Source organism: Lacerta agilis, chromosome 9 (genome assembly GCF_009819535.1).
Source record: "Lacerta agilis isolate rLacAgi1 chromosome 9, rLacAgi1.pri, whole genome shotgun sequence".
In the NCBI taxonomy this organism is placed as follows: domain Eukaryota; kingdom Metazoa; phylum Chordata; class Lepidosauria; order Squamata; family Lacertidae; genus Lacerta; species Lacerta agilis.
In genome coordinates, this window is record NC_046320.1 from 70,747,908 (window position 1) to 70,765,188 (window position 17,281).

Below are 17,281 nucleotides of genomic sequence, written 5' to 3' on the forward strand. Positions count from 1 at the left end.
CTCCCCAGGGAGGGAGGAAGAGGAGGAGGAGGAGGGGAGGGGGCTGGAGCCACCGGGCCGGGCAGGCTGACATCATCCGGGGAGGAGCGGACTCCGGGGGGACGGACGGACGGAGGGGGAGGAGGAGGAGGACGATGGCCGCGGGCGGGGGACGACGACGGGGAGCAGCCTCCCCCCCCATCTGAGAGTGACCCCCAAGGTCGGCACCCCAGCGCGCCTCCCGAAATCCTCTGCAGGGCGCACGGCCTCCGGGAACCTCCGCCTATGTCCCCCTCCCCTCCCCCAAAAGAGATGCCTCTCTCTAAACCCCACAGATCTCATCCCAGCCGCCGCCCCCCCCCCCAAAAAAAAAATCGGGGCAGGAGCCTCCCAAGTAGCCCCCAAGATGCAAGTCCCTAGCGAACCCCTGAAATCCTCTGCAAGGGCGCACTGCCTCCGGGACCTCCCCATATGTCGCCCCCCCCTCTCCAAAACTAGATGTGCCTCTCTCTAAACCCCACGGATTTCAGCCCCTCTCCCCCTCAAAAACATGTGGAAAGTGGGAAAACCCTCTCTCAACCCCAGATTTTCTCTCCCCCACGGCAGGCGTTTGGATACCTGCTCCCCAAAACGTTCCCAGGATTGCCACCTTGTGCAAAAAGAGGTCCCCATGTCAGGGTCCTGAGAGCAGATTATCCCATCTGGACACCAGCCCTGTAGAGGAGTCTTTGGACCAGGATTCACCCAGCACCACAAGCATGTCACCCTAAGTCACCCCCTGCCCTGAGCTCTGTTCCACATGTCCCCCCACCCACCCATTCTGGGGTACCAACTTGAATAAAATATTTGGGGGGGGGGCAGGTAAGCCCTGACCTGCATAATCTGTCACAAGACGTGGCTCACACACACCATTTGATTGGCAATGCCCATCAATATATGGTCCCCTCATATATTTTATTTGGGTGAAGGCCCCTTGGAGTTGGCTCCTATGCACCCACCCTGGAACAGGCCCCAACAGCCCTGCAAATAGGCTTCGCTGCAACCAGATTCTGCACTCCGCCCTGACCTGTTTAATGGAACCCCATCAAACCTGCGTGTTAATGTTCACAAGTGACGTCGGGGCACCTTTTAGCATGGAGTTATGTGTGAATGTGGTTAAAGTGGGTCATGAAAGCTGATAGCACCTGCTATTATTATTATTATTATTATTATTATTATTATTATTATTCCAGGAAGCCCCTAACCTGGGAAAAGCAACGAGACAGAATTGACGGAAAGTAGACTTTTCACTCCTCTGGAAATCACTTTGCATTCGGCATAGCCCACCAGGAAGATCCTTCTGCTCACAGGCACATTGGGGGAGAACGAGAACTTACAGCAGGAGTCCAGTAGCTTGGATGGGCAGCAGGAGTAACGGCATATTTTGTTTTCATTTATTTATTTCTTGGTACCTTTATAGGCCACCATTCCCGCAAGGAACTCGAGGCTGCGTACATCAATTCTCCGCACTCCATTTTATCTTTGCAACAGCCCTGCGAGGGTAGGCAAGGCTAGGCAGAGAGAGAGAGGGGGGGGGGAGAGAAACTGGCCCGAGATCACCTGGTGAGCTTCATGGTGGATTGGGGACTAGATCCCTCGTCTCTCAGGCCCTAGACTGAGACACCAACCACTACCCCACACTAGTTCCTTCAGTCCCGACACAGAATCGCGGAAAATACCTTAGAGCTCATCTAGTCCAACCCTGTTCACCGCAGAATCTGCAGTGCGATTCGCAGCGGCAGCATCCCTGGCAGACGGCTGCCCAGCCTTTGCGTCAATCCTTTCAGTGAAGCAGGTGCCATTCTGCATACGGGAGGTGAAGCCTGTGGTGTAGCGGGTTGGACCGGAGCCCGGGAGACCGAGGTTCAAATCCCCACTAGGTGACATTGGGTTAGCACCTGTCTCTCAACCTAGTCTTCCTCGCAGGGTTGTTGTGAGGATAAAAGGGGGAGGTTATGTATGCCAGAGTGGGCTCTTTGGAAAGGTGGGCTGTAAGTGAATAGAATAAAAGGATGTACATAAGAACAGCCCTGCAGGATCCGGCCAGTGGCCCATCTAGTCCAGCATCCTGTTCTCACAGTGGTCAACTAGATGCCCTAATGGAAGCCAAGCGGCACCTATGGGGGCGGGGCATCGCTCCGTGCGCATGACATCATGACGCATGCGCACGGAACGACGCCTCCGCCCAGGCCAGTTGGCCCGCCCCTCTCCCGCTGCGCTCCGTGAGCGGAGCCGTCCCGGGGAAAGGAGAGGGGTTGGGCCAGCGAGGGGGGTGTCATTCCCCTCGCTGGCCTGCCCCTGTCCTTTCCCCCCGGGCTCCGCTCTCTGAGCACAGCGGACAGGGAGCGGAGCGGCAAAAAAAGCCGCTGAAAGGGGGAAAGCCCCCTCTTTCAGCGGCTTTTTTCGCCGCTGGCTGGAGGCGGGCCGTGCGCTGCTGCTCCCAGGTGACGGCGCGTTGGAGTGGCGGGAGGGGCCGCCGCTTGTCACCCCCACCCTCCCCTGTCACTGGGGGCGTACCGCCCCTACCGCCCCTCCCCAGCGACGCCCCTGATGGAAGCAGGTTTCGAACACAAGAGCCCTCTCCTGTCCAGTTTCCAGCGACCAGCATTCAGAGGCATCGCTGCCTCACACACAAACATTTACTTTGGTATCCAAAGGTAGTTTCACAGAATCATAGAATTGTACACTTGGAAGGGGACCTGATGGGCCACCTACAATGCAGGAATCTTTCGCACGGCGTGGGGCTTGAACCTCAGACCCTGAGATTGAGAGTCTCATGTTCCCTACCGACTTCAGCCGATAGCACACCCACGGTTAAACACTGGAACTCCCTCCCTCAGGAGGCAGTGATGGCCCCCAACCTGGATGCCTTTAAGAGAGGGTTGGACAAATTCATGAAGGAAGAGAGGGGTATTGATGGCTACGAGCCAGGAGGGCTATGCTCTGCCTCCACAGTTGGGGGCTCGTTGCTGGAAACAATGGCAGGGAAGGGTGCTCTTAGTGTTCAGATGCCGCTTGCTGGTTTCCCACAGGCACCGAGAAAAGAGGATGCTGGACCAACTGGTCCCTTGGCCTGATCCAGGAGCCTGTTGTTCTATTCTTAATGCTTTTCAGCAGAGAGCAATTCTGCACACCGAAAGACGAGATGTCGAGTGATCGTGTGAATACGATCTGTGGGGATGTCCCCTAGGAAGACCACCATCCCACTCTGGGCTTTGGCGCAAGTTAACTGTCTTTGATGGCTGGTGACAGCTAGCTATTGAGCATGCCACAGCTTCCATGAAAGCTGGGGAGGGGGGTTAGGCAGGTAGGTGGGTGGGAAACGTATTTTATAGGTACACAGTGGAAGAACTCTTCCACCTTTTTTGCAGCTGGGTGGCAAGAAGCATTCGGGGTGGGGGTGGGGGCAACGCTTCATGCTGCTGGTCTTGAGGAAACTGGCGTTGCTTTTTAAGAGACTGTCCCTGTTTGTGTGGGTGCCTGCCCGCTCTCTGTGTACCTTTGTAAATAAAGAGATCTTACCAGAAAAAAACAACAACTCAGCAGCCATGGAGTCTCCATGTCCTTCCAAGGGAAGCGGCCCAATCCAAAAAGGTAGCCCCAGAGATGTCCTGCGACTCTCAGGGAGCAGGAAAAGCTACAAACGCCAGGGGCTCTGCTGCACCTCCCTGTACTTGGTTCACACACACACAACAACAACAACAGCAACAACAACAACAACTGCACATGCAATCAAACCCCATCCAGCAGCTTTAAGATATCAATGACTTCCCTTCTTCTCTTTCCATGGTTCATTTTGCATATCATAATAAACCCCTGCATATTTTACAAAGACTATACCATTCAGTATTCCATTATTACACCCATGAACACTTATTTACACTGTTGAATTTATCTTAACGCTGCCGGCGTTTTCAGCTGCACACAGTTATTTCCAATACAGTGGTACCTCGGGTTACATACACTTCAGGTTACTGACTCCGCTAACCCAGAAATAACGCTTCAGGTTGAGAACTTTGCTTCAGGATAAGAACAGAAATCGTGCTCTGGCTGCGCAGCGGCAGCGGGAGGCCCCATTAGCTAAAGTGGTGCTTCAGGTTAAGAACAGTTTCAGGTTAAGAACGGACCTCCGGAACGAATTAAGTACGTAACCAGAGTTACTCTAAACATATCTTCTTGTTTTCTTATTCTATATGTTAAGTCTGCAAGCTGCACATATTTTGTCAACTTATGTTGCCATTCTTCTTTTGTTGGAACGTCACTCATTTTCCATTTTTGGGCTAACAAAACACCAGCCGCAGTAGTGGCATACATAAATAACCCCTTTTTTTGACACCTGCGAATTTCAGACTGAATTATATCCAACCATAAGGACTCTGGCTTTTTTGGGAAAGTACTTCTAGGGACGCGGGTGGCACTGTGGGTTAAACCAGAGCCTAGGGCTTGCTGATCAGAAGGTCGGTGGTTCGAATCCCCACGACGGGGTGGAAGCCAACCTAGCAGTTCGAAAGCACAAAGTGCAGGTAGATAAACAGGTACCGTTCCGGCAGGAAGGTAAATGGTGTTTCCGTGCGCTGCTCTGGTTCGCCAGAAGCGGCTTAGTCATGCTGGCCACATGACCCGGAAGCTGTACGCCGGCTCCCTCGGCCAGTAAAGTGAGATGAGCGCCGCAACCCCAGAGTCGACTACACCTAACAGTTGGGGGTCCCTTTACCTTTACTTCTCACATGGAAGGCAGAACCTTCTCACATGGAGCATCATCCTATCTATTTTATTTTGCTCTTCCAGGCCTGACGCTCACATGCAGCATTTCCTCTCCCAGCCCTGGGTGGGTGTCTCCCCTCCCCCCCCCCCACAGATCTCTGTGTGAGTATCAAGGACTCCTTTGCTAAGCAGCTCACAGTTCCAGCCCAGCTACCATGCAGCACGGGGCAAATTTTCACAGGGAATGCTGGATGCAAAATACAGCGCTGGGTTCAGAATGTACTGTAGCTCCTTGATAATCTCAGCTGCCACTGAAAACTAAAATGAAAAGCAAGTCTCTGTCCCGCCTTTGGCTGCAAAGATTTGCAGAGGATAGAATGTCCTGGGTGGTTTGTTGCTTTTCCCTGTGGGTGGGACCTGAATAAATTTTGCAAATGAGAAATCTTGCAAACTTGCATGAGCCACACAAACCTTAGAGGAGTGCAACAAAGAGTCTCTTGAAGACCAACAGATGTAGGGCTGCAATCCTAGACCCACTTACCTGGGAGCAAGTGCCGCTGAACTCAATGGGCGTAACTTCTGATTTCTTCGGCTGGGCTAGAGCAGGGGTGCCCAAACTTTTTTCAAAGAGGGCCAGATTTGATGAAGTGAACACGCGTGAGGGCCGAATGACCACAAGGGCCATCCAGTCCAACCCCCTGCCAAACAGGAAACACCATCAAAGCATTCCTGACAGATGGCTGTCAAGCCTCCGCTTAAAGACCTCCAAAGAAGGAGACTCCACCGCACTCCTTGGCAGCAAATTCCACTGTCCAACAGCTCTTACTGTCAGGAAGTTCTTCCTAATGTTTAGGTGGAATCTTCTCTCTTGTAGTTTGAATCCATTGCTCTGTGTCCGCTTCTCTGGAGCAGCAGAAAACAACCTTTCTCCCTCCTCTATATGACATCCTTTTATATATTTGAACATGGCTATCATATCACCCCTTAACCTTCTCTTCTCCAGGCTAAACATACCCAGATCCCTAAGCTGTTCCTCATCAGGCATCGTTTCCAGGCCTTTGATCATTTTGGTTGCCCTCCTCTGGACACGTTCCAGCTTGTCAGTATCCTTCTTGAATTGTGGTGCCCAGAACTGGACACAGTATTCCAGGTGAGGTCTGAAGTTGTTGTGCTTTTTTTAGGATTTTACCCCAGGATGTATTCTGCCACGGGGGCCTGATTAAATCGACAGGCAGGCTGGATTAGGCCCCCGAAATGGGCTTTGGACATGCCTGGGCTAGAGGAACCAGCTTCACTGGATGCATGAAACGACTACCAAATTGGGGAGGTCTTTTTATACCCCAGGTGTGGAAGCGAGTAAGATAAATATTTTTGGTTTACAAAACCAAAGTGAAAAAACTGCTTGCCCTTTCAGTCTTGCATTATAAAGCAACAGTATTTTTCTTCGTTACTGTGTATGCAAGAGTTTTAATACAGCTTTGATGTTTAGTCGTGTCCGACTCTTCGTGATCCCATGGACCAGAGCACGCCAGGCACTCCTGTCTTCCACTGCCTCCAGCGGTTTGGTCAGACTCATGTTGGTAGCTTCAAGAACACTGTCCAACCATCTCATCCTCTGTCGTCCCCTTCTCCTTGTGCCCTCCATCTTTCCCAATACCAGGGTCTTTTCCAGGGAGTCTTCTCTTCTCATGAGGTGACCAAAGTCTTGGAGCCTCAGCTTCAGGATCTGTCCTTCCAGTGAGCACTCAGGGCTGATTTCCTTCAGAATGGATAGGTTTGATCTTCTTGCAGTCCATGGGACTCTCAAGAGTCTCCTCCAGCACCAGAATTCAAAAGCATCAATTCTTCGGCGATCAGCCTTCTTTATGGTTCAGCTCTCACTTCCATACCTCACTACTGGGAAAACCATAGCTTTAACTATACAGCTACCCAGACAATAAAGGCGTGTTCTCTGCTGCCCTCGGAGGGCAGCTCCATCAGTTACAGGAGAGCAGATTTTGGCTAAACATTATCCAAAATGTCTTGACTGAAAGAGCAGTTCAGCAATGGAACCAACCCAGATTCCATTATATGATCCTACTGTTCACCTAGGTCATCCTTTTTTTAATGCAACCGAAGTGAGTTCCTCCGGACCACCGCATCAAATCTGTTAGCCTTCCAATGTGCCATTTTTTCTTGTTCAGTCTTGCTGCAGCAGACACTGTCAGTCACCAGGTAAGAAAAATTAGAGGTCCCGCCCCTCCCCCCCATTCTTCAGATCCAAGGCTACTGATTGTGGATGAGGAACAGTTGAAGGAACGGGGCATGTTTAGCCCGGAAAAGAGGAGACTGAGAAGAGATATGATAGCCATCTTCAAATATGTCGTGGAAGATGGAGCAAGCTTGTTTACTCCTGCTCTGGAGGGAAGGACTCGAACCCATGGCTTCAAGTTACAAGGAGATTCCGACTTAACATCAGGAAGAACGTTCTGATGCTAAGAGCAGTTTGACAGTGGAATGGGCTCCCCTGGAGGAGGTGGACCCTCCTTCCTTGGAGGTTTTTAAGCAGAGCTTGGATGGCCACCTGTCATTGATGCTTTTGTTGAGATTCCTACATTGCAGGGGGTTCCACTAGATGACTCTCAGGGTCCCTTCTAACTCTACAGTTCTATGATTCTGTGATTTCAGACATCAGGAAGTCTCCCTGCCCACAACCTGCTGGGCAGGGAGGAGAGACCAGGGGTGTCAGAGAGAGGGGGGAGAGGACCTTCCCATTTGGCTCTGACCCCCACGCACTGCCAGATTTGGTCTCACCCACCGCCAGCTTGCAGCCGGACAGCGTATTACCCATCCCCACGAAAGGAATGTGGGTCACACAGAAAAAAAAGTCCGCCCCCCACCCCCGCTATGAAACAGAGGCGCCAATTCCCTGTTCACGCACCCATACATTGAGGAGTGGATATGTTAAGGGGTTGCTGGGAAGAGTGAGATCATTGCTGTGAAGAGCCAAGCCGAGATGGGAGATAATGGAAACCCCTTTTACTTGGGAACGGACCCATTTGGGCATTTTATCCTAGCGGAAATAACAGCACCTGGATCCCACAAGGCCATTAGCGGATGGGAGAGAAGTCCTTTTGAGTGGACCTAGATGGGGGTAGGCAGGCGCCATGGGAAACAGATTCTTCCCCCATGGGATGGGATGCCTCCTGCTTTCGATCTCAGGACCTGAGGAGCACCAAAGCCGTGCCCTTTCCTCCCAGCCCACTAGGGACCCATCTGCAGAGCACCCAAAAGAACCTAAGAAGCAGCAGCTGGATCAGGCCAATGGCTCATCAAGTCCAACATCTTGCCACCCGGATGATGATGATGATGATGCCCCAAAGGGAAACCCATAGACAGGATTCGAGCACCGGAGACCCCTCCTCTCCTGCAGTTTCCAGCAACTGGTAGAATAACAGAATCATAGAATTGTAGAGTTGGAAGGGACCCGAGGGTCATCTAGTCCAACCCACTGCAATCTCTATAACTTGAAGCCACAGGTTTGAGTCCTACCCTCCAGAGGAGGAGAAAACAGAGTTGTTCCCTCTTCCTCGTGACAGCCCTAGAGATGGCCCAATCCTCCTCTGAAGCCATTCAAGTTGTAGTCCAACAACATCTGAGGAGACCCAAAATTGAGAAAGGTTGTTCCAGACTGTTGGGGAGATGGGAGTCCAGCAATTCCAGGAGGACAACAGGTCAAGGGGCTCGTTTTTACTTTCCTTTATGGTTTCGGCATTTCGTTTTCTTCATTTTGTGCTTAAACTCCGAACGCATTTTTCTACACAAACCGCCCAGTACTAGTCAGACGTGGAAAAACATAGGCTTGTTGCCCCACCTAGCGGCAAGAAGTTGCAAAGGAGTTTAGCGACCCAAATCTCATGCAATACAGTATCACCCTTCTTCCCGAAAATAAAGAGGACAGCATGCAAAATGGGGCCACCCCCAGATAAGGTTTGGGTCTGCACTGGGGAAAACAATGAGTACTTTTAAGAGAGGAAACCCCTGCCTCCCCCCCCCCCCAACATATGAAATCTGCAGTAGCACAGCATCTTATTCTGGGAATAGCTGTGGGCCCTCAACAGGGAACCAGGCAGTGAGCCTTCTCGGTGGTGGCGCCCGCCCTGTGGAATGCCCTCCCATCAGATGTCAAATAAATAAACAACTACCTGACTTTTAGAAGACATCTGAAGGCAGCCCTGTTTAGGGGAGTTTTAATGTCTGATGGCTTATTGTATTTTTAATATTTTGTTGGAAGCCCCCAGAGTGGCTGGTGAGGCCCGGCCAGATGGGTGGGGTATAAGTCATAAATATATTATTATTATTATTATTATTATTATTATTATTATTATTATTATTATTATTATAATATTACTATTATTTATTTTTACCCCGCTTCCAACAAATATTAAATTACATTAAAATATCACAGATTAAAAACTTCCCTAAACAGGGCCGCCTTCAAGTATTTTCTAAATGTCAGGAAGTTGTTAATCTCCTTGACCTCTGCTGGGAGGGCGTTCCACAGGGCGGGCGCCACTACCGAGAAGGCCCTCTGCCTGGTTCCCTGTAGCTTTGCTTCTCGCAGTGAGGGAACCGCCAGAAGGCCCTCGGCGCTGGATCTCAGTGTCCGGTCTGAACGATGGGGGTGGAGACGCTCCTTCGGGTCTACTGGGCCGAGGCCGTTTATTATTATTATTATTATTATTATTATTATTATTATTATTATTATTATTACTACTACTACTACTACTACTTCAGGAATATTAGGGCATTTGCATTTTTTCCCTTAAAAGTACGTTTGTAATGCTTAAGGCTGCGAAGATCGACTTTGAAACCTGGCAGACCTGAGAAGCCAAATGACAGGACAACAGCCCTCCCCTTAACTAACCAAACCAGAATAGATGAGTGCAAATTCATAGGAATGAATCACGTTTTCTTGACGTTGCAGAACACAGATTTTAATTTTAAGGAGGGCAGAAACACTTGCAAGGACACAGGCTGACTCAGGAAAGTGCGTCATTGCTTTCTCGGCCGGTTTCCAAGAGGCGCTTAAACTGGCAATCTTCTATGATGGTTAAAGGTAAAGGTAAAGGGACCCCTGACCGTTAGGTCCAGTCGCGGACGACTCTGGAGTTGCGTCGCTCATCTCGCATTACTGGCCGAGGGAGCCGGCGTACAGCTTCCGGGTCATGTGGCCAGCATGACCAAGCCACTTCTGGCGAACCAGAGCAGCGCATGGAAAGGCTGTTTACCTTCCTGCTGGAGCGGTACCTATTTATCTACTTGCACTTTGATGTGCTTTCGAACTGCTAGGTGGGCAGGAGCTGGGACCGAACAACAGGAGCTCACCCCGTCATTGCGGGGATCCGAACCGCCGACCTTCTGATCAGCAGGCCCTAGGCTCTGTGGTTTAACCCACAGCGCCACCAGCGTCCCGTTCTAGGATAATAGAGGAGGCGACCTCCCAAACTTGGAAGCTCGATGGGCTCCATGAAAAGGGAAGGGGAACCTGTGCCCCTTCAAATGCTGTTGGACAAAGTCCCACCAGGCCCAGCCGGTATAGCCAAAGGTCAGGGATGATGAGGGTTGTAGTCCAACAACATTAGATGAAGCTCTCCACCCCTCATCTAAACAGAACTTGCTGAGGCTCCAGAAACCACCTTTGACAACCCCCTTCCCAGCATCTAAAACTTACAAATGTGCTATTAAACCTCTAGAGCTTTGAAAAATTAAGCATGCCTGTGGTTTGACATTTAATTGTATTCCCTCAGGGCTCTGTGTCTTCTTTAAATAAAACCTTGTGATACAAATGCATCAAAATAATAGAGGGTTGTTTTTTTTTAAAGGGGGTGAAAGAAACAGCACAGAAATGATCTTGTTGCTACCTGTTTGTTTGAGGAGTGGTCATTCTGCCCCCTTCCCAAAATTCATTTTCTACCAGCAGCTCACAGCTGTCTATGGAGTCACAGGCCAATTCTGTGTCCAATGCAGCTGTCTACCAGCTCCATCCGGTACGCCGGCTGAGACCCTCCCTGCCCGCAGACTGTCTCGCCAGAATGGTGCATGCTCTGGTTATCTCCCGCTTGGACTACTGCAACATGCTCTACGCGGGGCTAACTTTGAAGGTGACTCAGAAACTACAATTAAACCAGAATGCGGCAGCTAGACTGGTGACTAGGAGCGGCCGCCGAGACCACGTAACACCCGTCTTGAAAGACCTACATTGGCTCCCAGGACATTTCAAAGTTTTGGTGCTGACCTTGAAAGCCCTAAAAGGCCTCAGCCCAGTATACCTGAAGGAGCGTCTCCACCGCCATTGTTCAGCCCAGACACGGAGGTCCAGCTCCGAGGGCCTTCTGGCAGTTCTCTCACTGCGAGAAGTGAAGTTACAGGGAACCAGGCAGAGGGCCTTCTCAGTAGTGGCACCTGCCCTGTGGAACACCCTCCCATCAGATGCCAAGGAAATAAACAACTATCTGACTTTCAGGAGACAGCCCTGTATAGGGGAATTTTTTAAATGTATAATATAATAATATAATATTTATTATTTGTACCCCGCCCATCTGGCTGGATTTCCCCAGCCACTCTGGGCGGCTTCCAACAGAAATCAAATACAAAAATATCACACATTAAAAACTTCCCTAAAAAGGGCTGCCTTCAGGTATTTTCTGAATGTCAGGTAGTTGTTTATTTCCTTGACCTGTGATGGGAGGGCGTTCCACAGGGCGGGCGCCACTACCGAGAAGGCCCTCTGCCTGGTTCCCTGTAGCTTTGCTTCTCGCAGTGAGGGAACCGACAGAAGGCCCTCAGCGCTGGATCTCAGTGTCCGGGCTGAATGATGGGGGTGGAGACGCTCCTTCAGGTATACTGGGCTGAGGCCGTTTAGGGCTTTAAAGGTCAGCACCAACACTTTGAATTGTGCTCGGAAACGTACTGGGAGCCAATGCAGATCTCTCAGGACCGGTGTTATGTGGTCCCGGCGGCCACTCCCCAGTCACCAGTCTAGCTGCCGCATTCTGGATTAATTGCAGTTTCCGGGTCACCTTCAAAGGTAGCCCCACATAGAGCGCATTGCAGTGGTCAAGCGGGAGATAACCAGAGCATGCACCACTCTGGCGAGACAGTGTGCGGGCAGGTAGGGTCTCAGCCTGTGTACCAGATGGAGCTGGTCGACAGCTGCCCTGGACACAGAATTAACCTGCGCCTCCATGGACAGCTGTGAGTCCAAAATGACTCCCAGGCTGCACACCTGGTCCTTCAGGGGCACAGTTACCCCATTCAGGACCAGGGAATCCTCCACACCTGCCCTCCTCCTGTCCCCCCAAAACAGTACTTCTGTCTTGTCAGGATTCAACCTCAATCTGTTAGCCACCATCCATCCTCCAACTGCCTCCAGGCACTCACACAGGACCTTCACAGCCTTCACTGGTTCTGATTTGAAAGAGAGGTAGAGCTGGGTATCATCAGCATACTGATGAACACCCAGCCCAAACCCAGCCCAAATGTTTGATGTTTTACTGTGTTCTTAGATCTGCTGGAAGCTGCCCATAGTGGCTGCGGCATTGCGGCAACCCAGCCAGATGGGTGGCATATAAATAATAAATTTTTTATTGTATTATTATTAAAGAAGCATCATTTTGCTTCTAAGATTGGGCAGGTATGATGCAGGTAGATCTCTGCTGCAAGTACATCTCTGCCCCTGTCCTTCAGCTGCTTCACTCTGTGCCATTTTCCCTAGACCAGAAATCCAGTCGGATGGGTGGTGGTGGTTGAAATAATAACATTATTATTAGCAATTACTCTGTGGCGGTGAGGGGGGTGTTTCTCGCTGCCCCCCCTTTTCCTTTGCAGAACTGCACACAACCAGCTCACGCCATCCGTTTGATTTGTTTATTTAACTTGCAAGCAAAGATCTGCTGTTTGATCCACCTGCTCTGCGATGTAATCACCTCTACGCAAAAAAAATAAAAATGAAACGGTCAATGACAGGATGGGACGCCAAAGCCACAAAGGTTTGCTGGTGGCCCAGATCCCCGGAAGGGGCTCCCTGGCACATCAAACGTTCTAGGCTGACCCTGTGGGGGGGGGGGGACCTGCAAGGATCCGTCGCTTGGGCAGAAGTCCAAACCTTCCCCGTTTCACACACTTGCCAGAGATTATAGGCAGGCAGAGGATGGGATGCACAGGAGGGAGGCAGACACGGAGACCCTGCAGCCATTTTGGAACGAGGCTGCCGCCATCTTGGATAACAGCATTCGCCTCCGAATCTGCCGGGTCATGTCTCCGTGTTGCGGCCAGCGCTGAGACTTTTAAACTATGGCAGTGGCCGGTGTTTGGGGCAAGGCCCCTGCGCCTCTGGTTAGAAGAATAAAGACGCATGGGATCGCCTTGCTGGAATAGAAGGTCTAGCCAGCAGAGTGGAAGTCCTCCAGCACTCCTGAGAGGAGAGGGGGGACTTGATTTCCCCTGGTTCCAGATAAAGCGCTCTTCTGTGCTTGCTCTAACTCGGCTGTGGCGGCCTGCTTCCCTGGGTGTAGGAGAAGCTGTTTGACGCATCGCCTTCCCAGGCTAGGGAAAAGGGAAACACGGCACGAGACAGCAGAGAGCTAGGGAGGAGAGAAGGCGGTGGGAAGACCAGCACCGAGCTCAGTTTTGCCCTCGAAATGGACCGACGGGCCAAGGCTCCCCCCTCTGGTGTCACCTTGCTGTGGGAGCTTCCTGGCTGAGATCTCCACTGTGTCCTCTGCTGCTGCAAGAGGGGAGGCCGCCACTGGGCTTGGGGGCTCCCCTTCCAGGCGACCCTCAGCTGGGATTCCCGGAAGAGCTGAGAGCCGAGGACAGCCGTTTCCTGGTTTGCTGGGCAAGTCAGGCTCTCCTCCCAGAGAGACGCGCCCAGGAACATCCCGCTCTGGTGCCATGGGCTCTCCTGAGCTGCGGCACCAGTCCCCAGGCGGCACTTCGGGAGGGGGCGGATCCAGCGCTTGGCTGGCGTTTCCTGCGGAGGTGGGCATGCCCGGGTCCCTCTGGGGTGCATCATATCTGGGAACGCTCTCCCCCACCTCTCCCGAGCCGCTGAACGTCTGCTGGTCTTCCGCAGCTGGGCGCCCAGAGAGGGTGCTTTGTTGTTCTGTCCCACCAGCTTTGCCGGCCTCCGCAGTCCTGTCCCCACCGGGGGGCGCCGCGCGGTCGAGAGCAGCGGGCTCTGCGCTTCCGGAAGCCTCCTCCCTCCCCGCCACGGGCTCCGCCTGCCGTGCGCGATCCTCCCCGCGGGCCGAGGGCCTGACCTGCTGGTGGCAGAGGGGGCATGTGTCCTGCACGAAGAACCACTTGCGCAGGCAGCCGTCATGGAAGAAGTGGCCGCACGGCACGACGACAGCCAGGGCCATCTCCTGAAAGGGGGCAGAATGAGGCGGTTAGCAGGGAAGAGCCTGGAGGGGCAACGGGCAGCGCGGCCCTGAGGCAGAGCACCTGCCGTGATTGCAGAACTTCCCTGGCATCACCGGTTAAAATATAGCAGGTGGTATATGGGAAAACTTGCCTGGGACCTGCTACCAAAGTGGAACAGGTAATCCTCAGCCTAGAGTCTTTCCGCCCTCTTCCAAAGCTGGAAAAACTAGGCTGTCAGGGACTCGACTAAGGAGGAATGCTGGCAACCGCCCCCCCTCTTCCTGAACCTTCCTGGGAAGAGGAGGACAGTATGGATTTAGAACAGTGGTTTGCAGAAGGTCAGAGGCTGCAGAGAGGAGAAGCTGGGAAATATTGGGAGAGGAGCAGCAGGAAGAAGCAGCAGCACCAGGGGAGAGACAGCTGACAGAATCAATGTCTTTAGAAAGCATTCCTAGCCGCCCCCCTCTCCCAGGACCCAGCGTGCATTGAAGGTAGTAGAACAGAAAGCTCAGATCAGCTGACGCAGGGATGACGTGTAACAGGAGAGAAGGAGGGGGTGGGACTTTACTCGGAGCAACGCCATTACCTGAGAGAGACGGCACTGCTACGTTCTCTCTGTGTGAATACTGAATAAAATACTTGGTAAGAACTCTTCTTGTTTATCTGCTTCTTGGCTACCACCACGGGAGGGATCGGATTCCCTGAGGGCTTTGAGAAGGAGGAGGGAGGACTCTGCCAGAGCCTTGCCCCTCCTTCCCAAAGCCCAGCGTCTCATTTACCCACCTTTGGGAAGGCAGCGCGAGGGCTGGCGGGCATCAAATGTTGTTGAGGGCCACCAAAAAAGGCCTTGAGGGCCACGTTGGGCCACCCTGCTATGGAGGAAACCGTGTAGGCTACCCACAAGTTAGTGGGGATAGCCTAACGCAGCGCTCCCCAACCTGGTCCAGTATTGACTCCAGATTGAGGAAGGCCCTAACCCAAGCCAGTCCCCCCAACTAAAAATAAACAGGGGGGGGGCACAGACGATCCAGAAGAGGGAACCGGGGGAGGGGGGTTGCAGCTCACTGGTGTTCACCTGGAAGCAAATGGCGCAGACGTCATTGTGGTCCGAGAGTTGCCTGCTGGTGGCCCTTGGCAGCAAGCTGATCTTCTTGGCCGCCTCTCGGCGGAGCAGGAAGCTTCTCCACCCAGAGTGGGCCCTCAGCCAGACGTTGAAGTAGCAGTGGATGATGATGACGGAGGCCCCCAGCCAGCTCCACTCGCCAAAGATGGACTCCCAGGTTCCGTAGGCCACCACGCAGACGGCCACCAGGAACTCCAGGACGCGGCTGACGGCGTTGATGTAGTAGACGATCTCGTCCATCTTCTCCATCGGGGTGTCCTGGAAGAGCTCGATCATGAACAGGGTGTAGATGAAGAGGGTACCCATCACCTGAAAGGAGGAGGAGCAGGAGGAGAACCGTTGGTTTCTCCAGCCAAAGCTGAAGGCCCCAGAGGTCTAGATTGGATCAAGCCCAAAGCTCATTCACCTGCAACCAACGGCTACTAGCTTCAAGTAATAATCATAAATAAATAAGAATAAAAATGTGCACCCCACCACCAAGACCATTCCATTGTAACTATCCAACCACCCAAAATTCCAACACCTCTTGCGACGGTTTGACCCCTTTCCGTTTTAACAGCACAAATTCTACAAACACCCTCCATATCTCCTCAACATCAATTCTCCTGCGTATTCCCCCTCTTACCTTAATGGCACGTGTTAATTTATAATTAATGGCTATATCCCACACCTCTTCGTACCATTCTTCCATTTTATATTCTGCTTGCCCCTTCCACTTCCTAGCTATAATAATTCATGCAACTGTCCATAAATTTGTAAGCAAGTCCTTCATAGCCTGCAAACCTTCCACTCCATCGTAAATTCAAAATAAGGTTTGTAGGAATTATAGTTTAGCCAGGCGCTGGCATACCACGCCTTTCTGTTTAGATAAGAATAATTAATATACAGTGTTGGCATACCACACTAAATTAGGTAAGCTACAGAGCTTCATTTGGCATACCATTTGGCTCTGTGGGCACCAAGTTGGGAAACACATGTTTAGGCAGAGCAGGAGAACAAAGGAATAGGTGGAAAAGTACTGGGGATCATGAGGTGTTTAGAGGAGGGGGTGAGTGATAGAGCTGTAAGCATGCATCTGGTCACGTACTCAATGAAGGGAGGAAAAGGTGTGTTATTAGGAGGGGCTTTCCATATTAGGTATCAGAAGGCACACCTTTCCTTATTTGGTCTTTGGAGTTCTCTGTGTATGTTAATGGTTAACTTAGCTGTGAGTTTTCAATAAAAGGAGCCCCCTAGAATGCTCTGGGCGGCCTTCCCTTCACATCATCCTGTTCATCGCGTCAGTTAATTTCCCACGATCAACAATATCTAATATTGGTTTTAATATCTAATATTCCATAACAACATCTGGTGACCGGCGACGTGATAAGCTGAACACTCACTCAAAGGCAGGGTACAGCCTTTTGGATCCACAGCTCAAGAGCTCCCGGTGAGTATGCAGACATTAGGAAATCAGGTATAGAAGCATGCAGAAAGTTTAGTCATTAAGATTTTTAGTCAGGCAGGAATTCAGGAAGCAGTTCTCATAGCTAAATCTTTTGTTATGGGATGTTTTCATGCAGGGATGTTATTGAGAAGATGGGTCATTCATCCAGTAGATTTCAAGGCACCCCCATCAGATTTCTCACTCCCAGAAAAAGGGGTCTCTCCCCCTTCGCTCTCAAAACTGCAGGCTGCAGCAGCGTTAGAGCCTCAGAGAGAATTTTTGGTCACAGGAGATCGGAAACCTACCCCTCCTACTGTGCCATTAGTCTCCGAGGCAACAGTTTTGCCAGCTAATTCTCCAGGAGCAATTAGAATGGGTTTTAGGACAGAGCAATTGATAGGGACGCTTACTGCTATGGAACTTGTTTCATGGGTTGTAGATGCCCAGGGGCAAATTCAGTATCAGTGGGCTCCTGTATCTTATCAGGTTTTGAGAGAGCAAAGGACTAGCTTCCTGGAAACAGGCTTGCTTTCTTCATTTACACAGGGAGATTCTCTGCTCCCAACAGAAGGGGATGTTAACCCTTCGCTCTCAGATTTGCATGT

The 17,281-nt window shown here is 51.5% G+C and overlaps 1 protein-coding gene across 1 annotated transcript in view; it reads right to left on the minus strand.

Annotated features, from left to right (window-relative positions):
- Positions 1 to 12,426: 12,426 nt before the first annotated feature.
- LOC117053364 (RING finger protein 145-like) overlaps positions 12,427 to 17,281 on the minus strand; it is a 34,408-nt gene continuing 29,553 nt past the window's right edge. The window contains exons 9-10 of the mRNA XM_033161046.1: positions 15,203 to 15,559; positions 12,427 to 14,129 (exon numbers count right to left, since the gene is read on the minus strand). Coding sequence (XP_033016937.1) covers positions 13,347 to 14,129; positions 15,203 to 15,559 — 1,140 coding nt within the window. The 3' untranslated portion in view covers positions 12,427 to 13,346. The remainder of the gene's footprint in view (positions 14,130 to 15,202; positions 15,560 to 17,281) is intronic.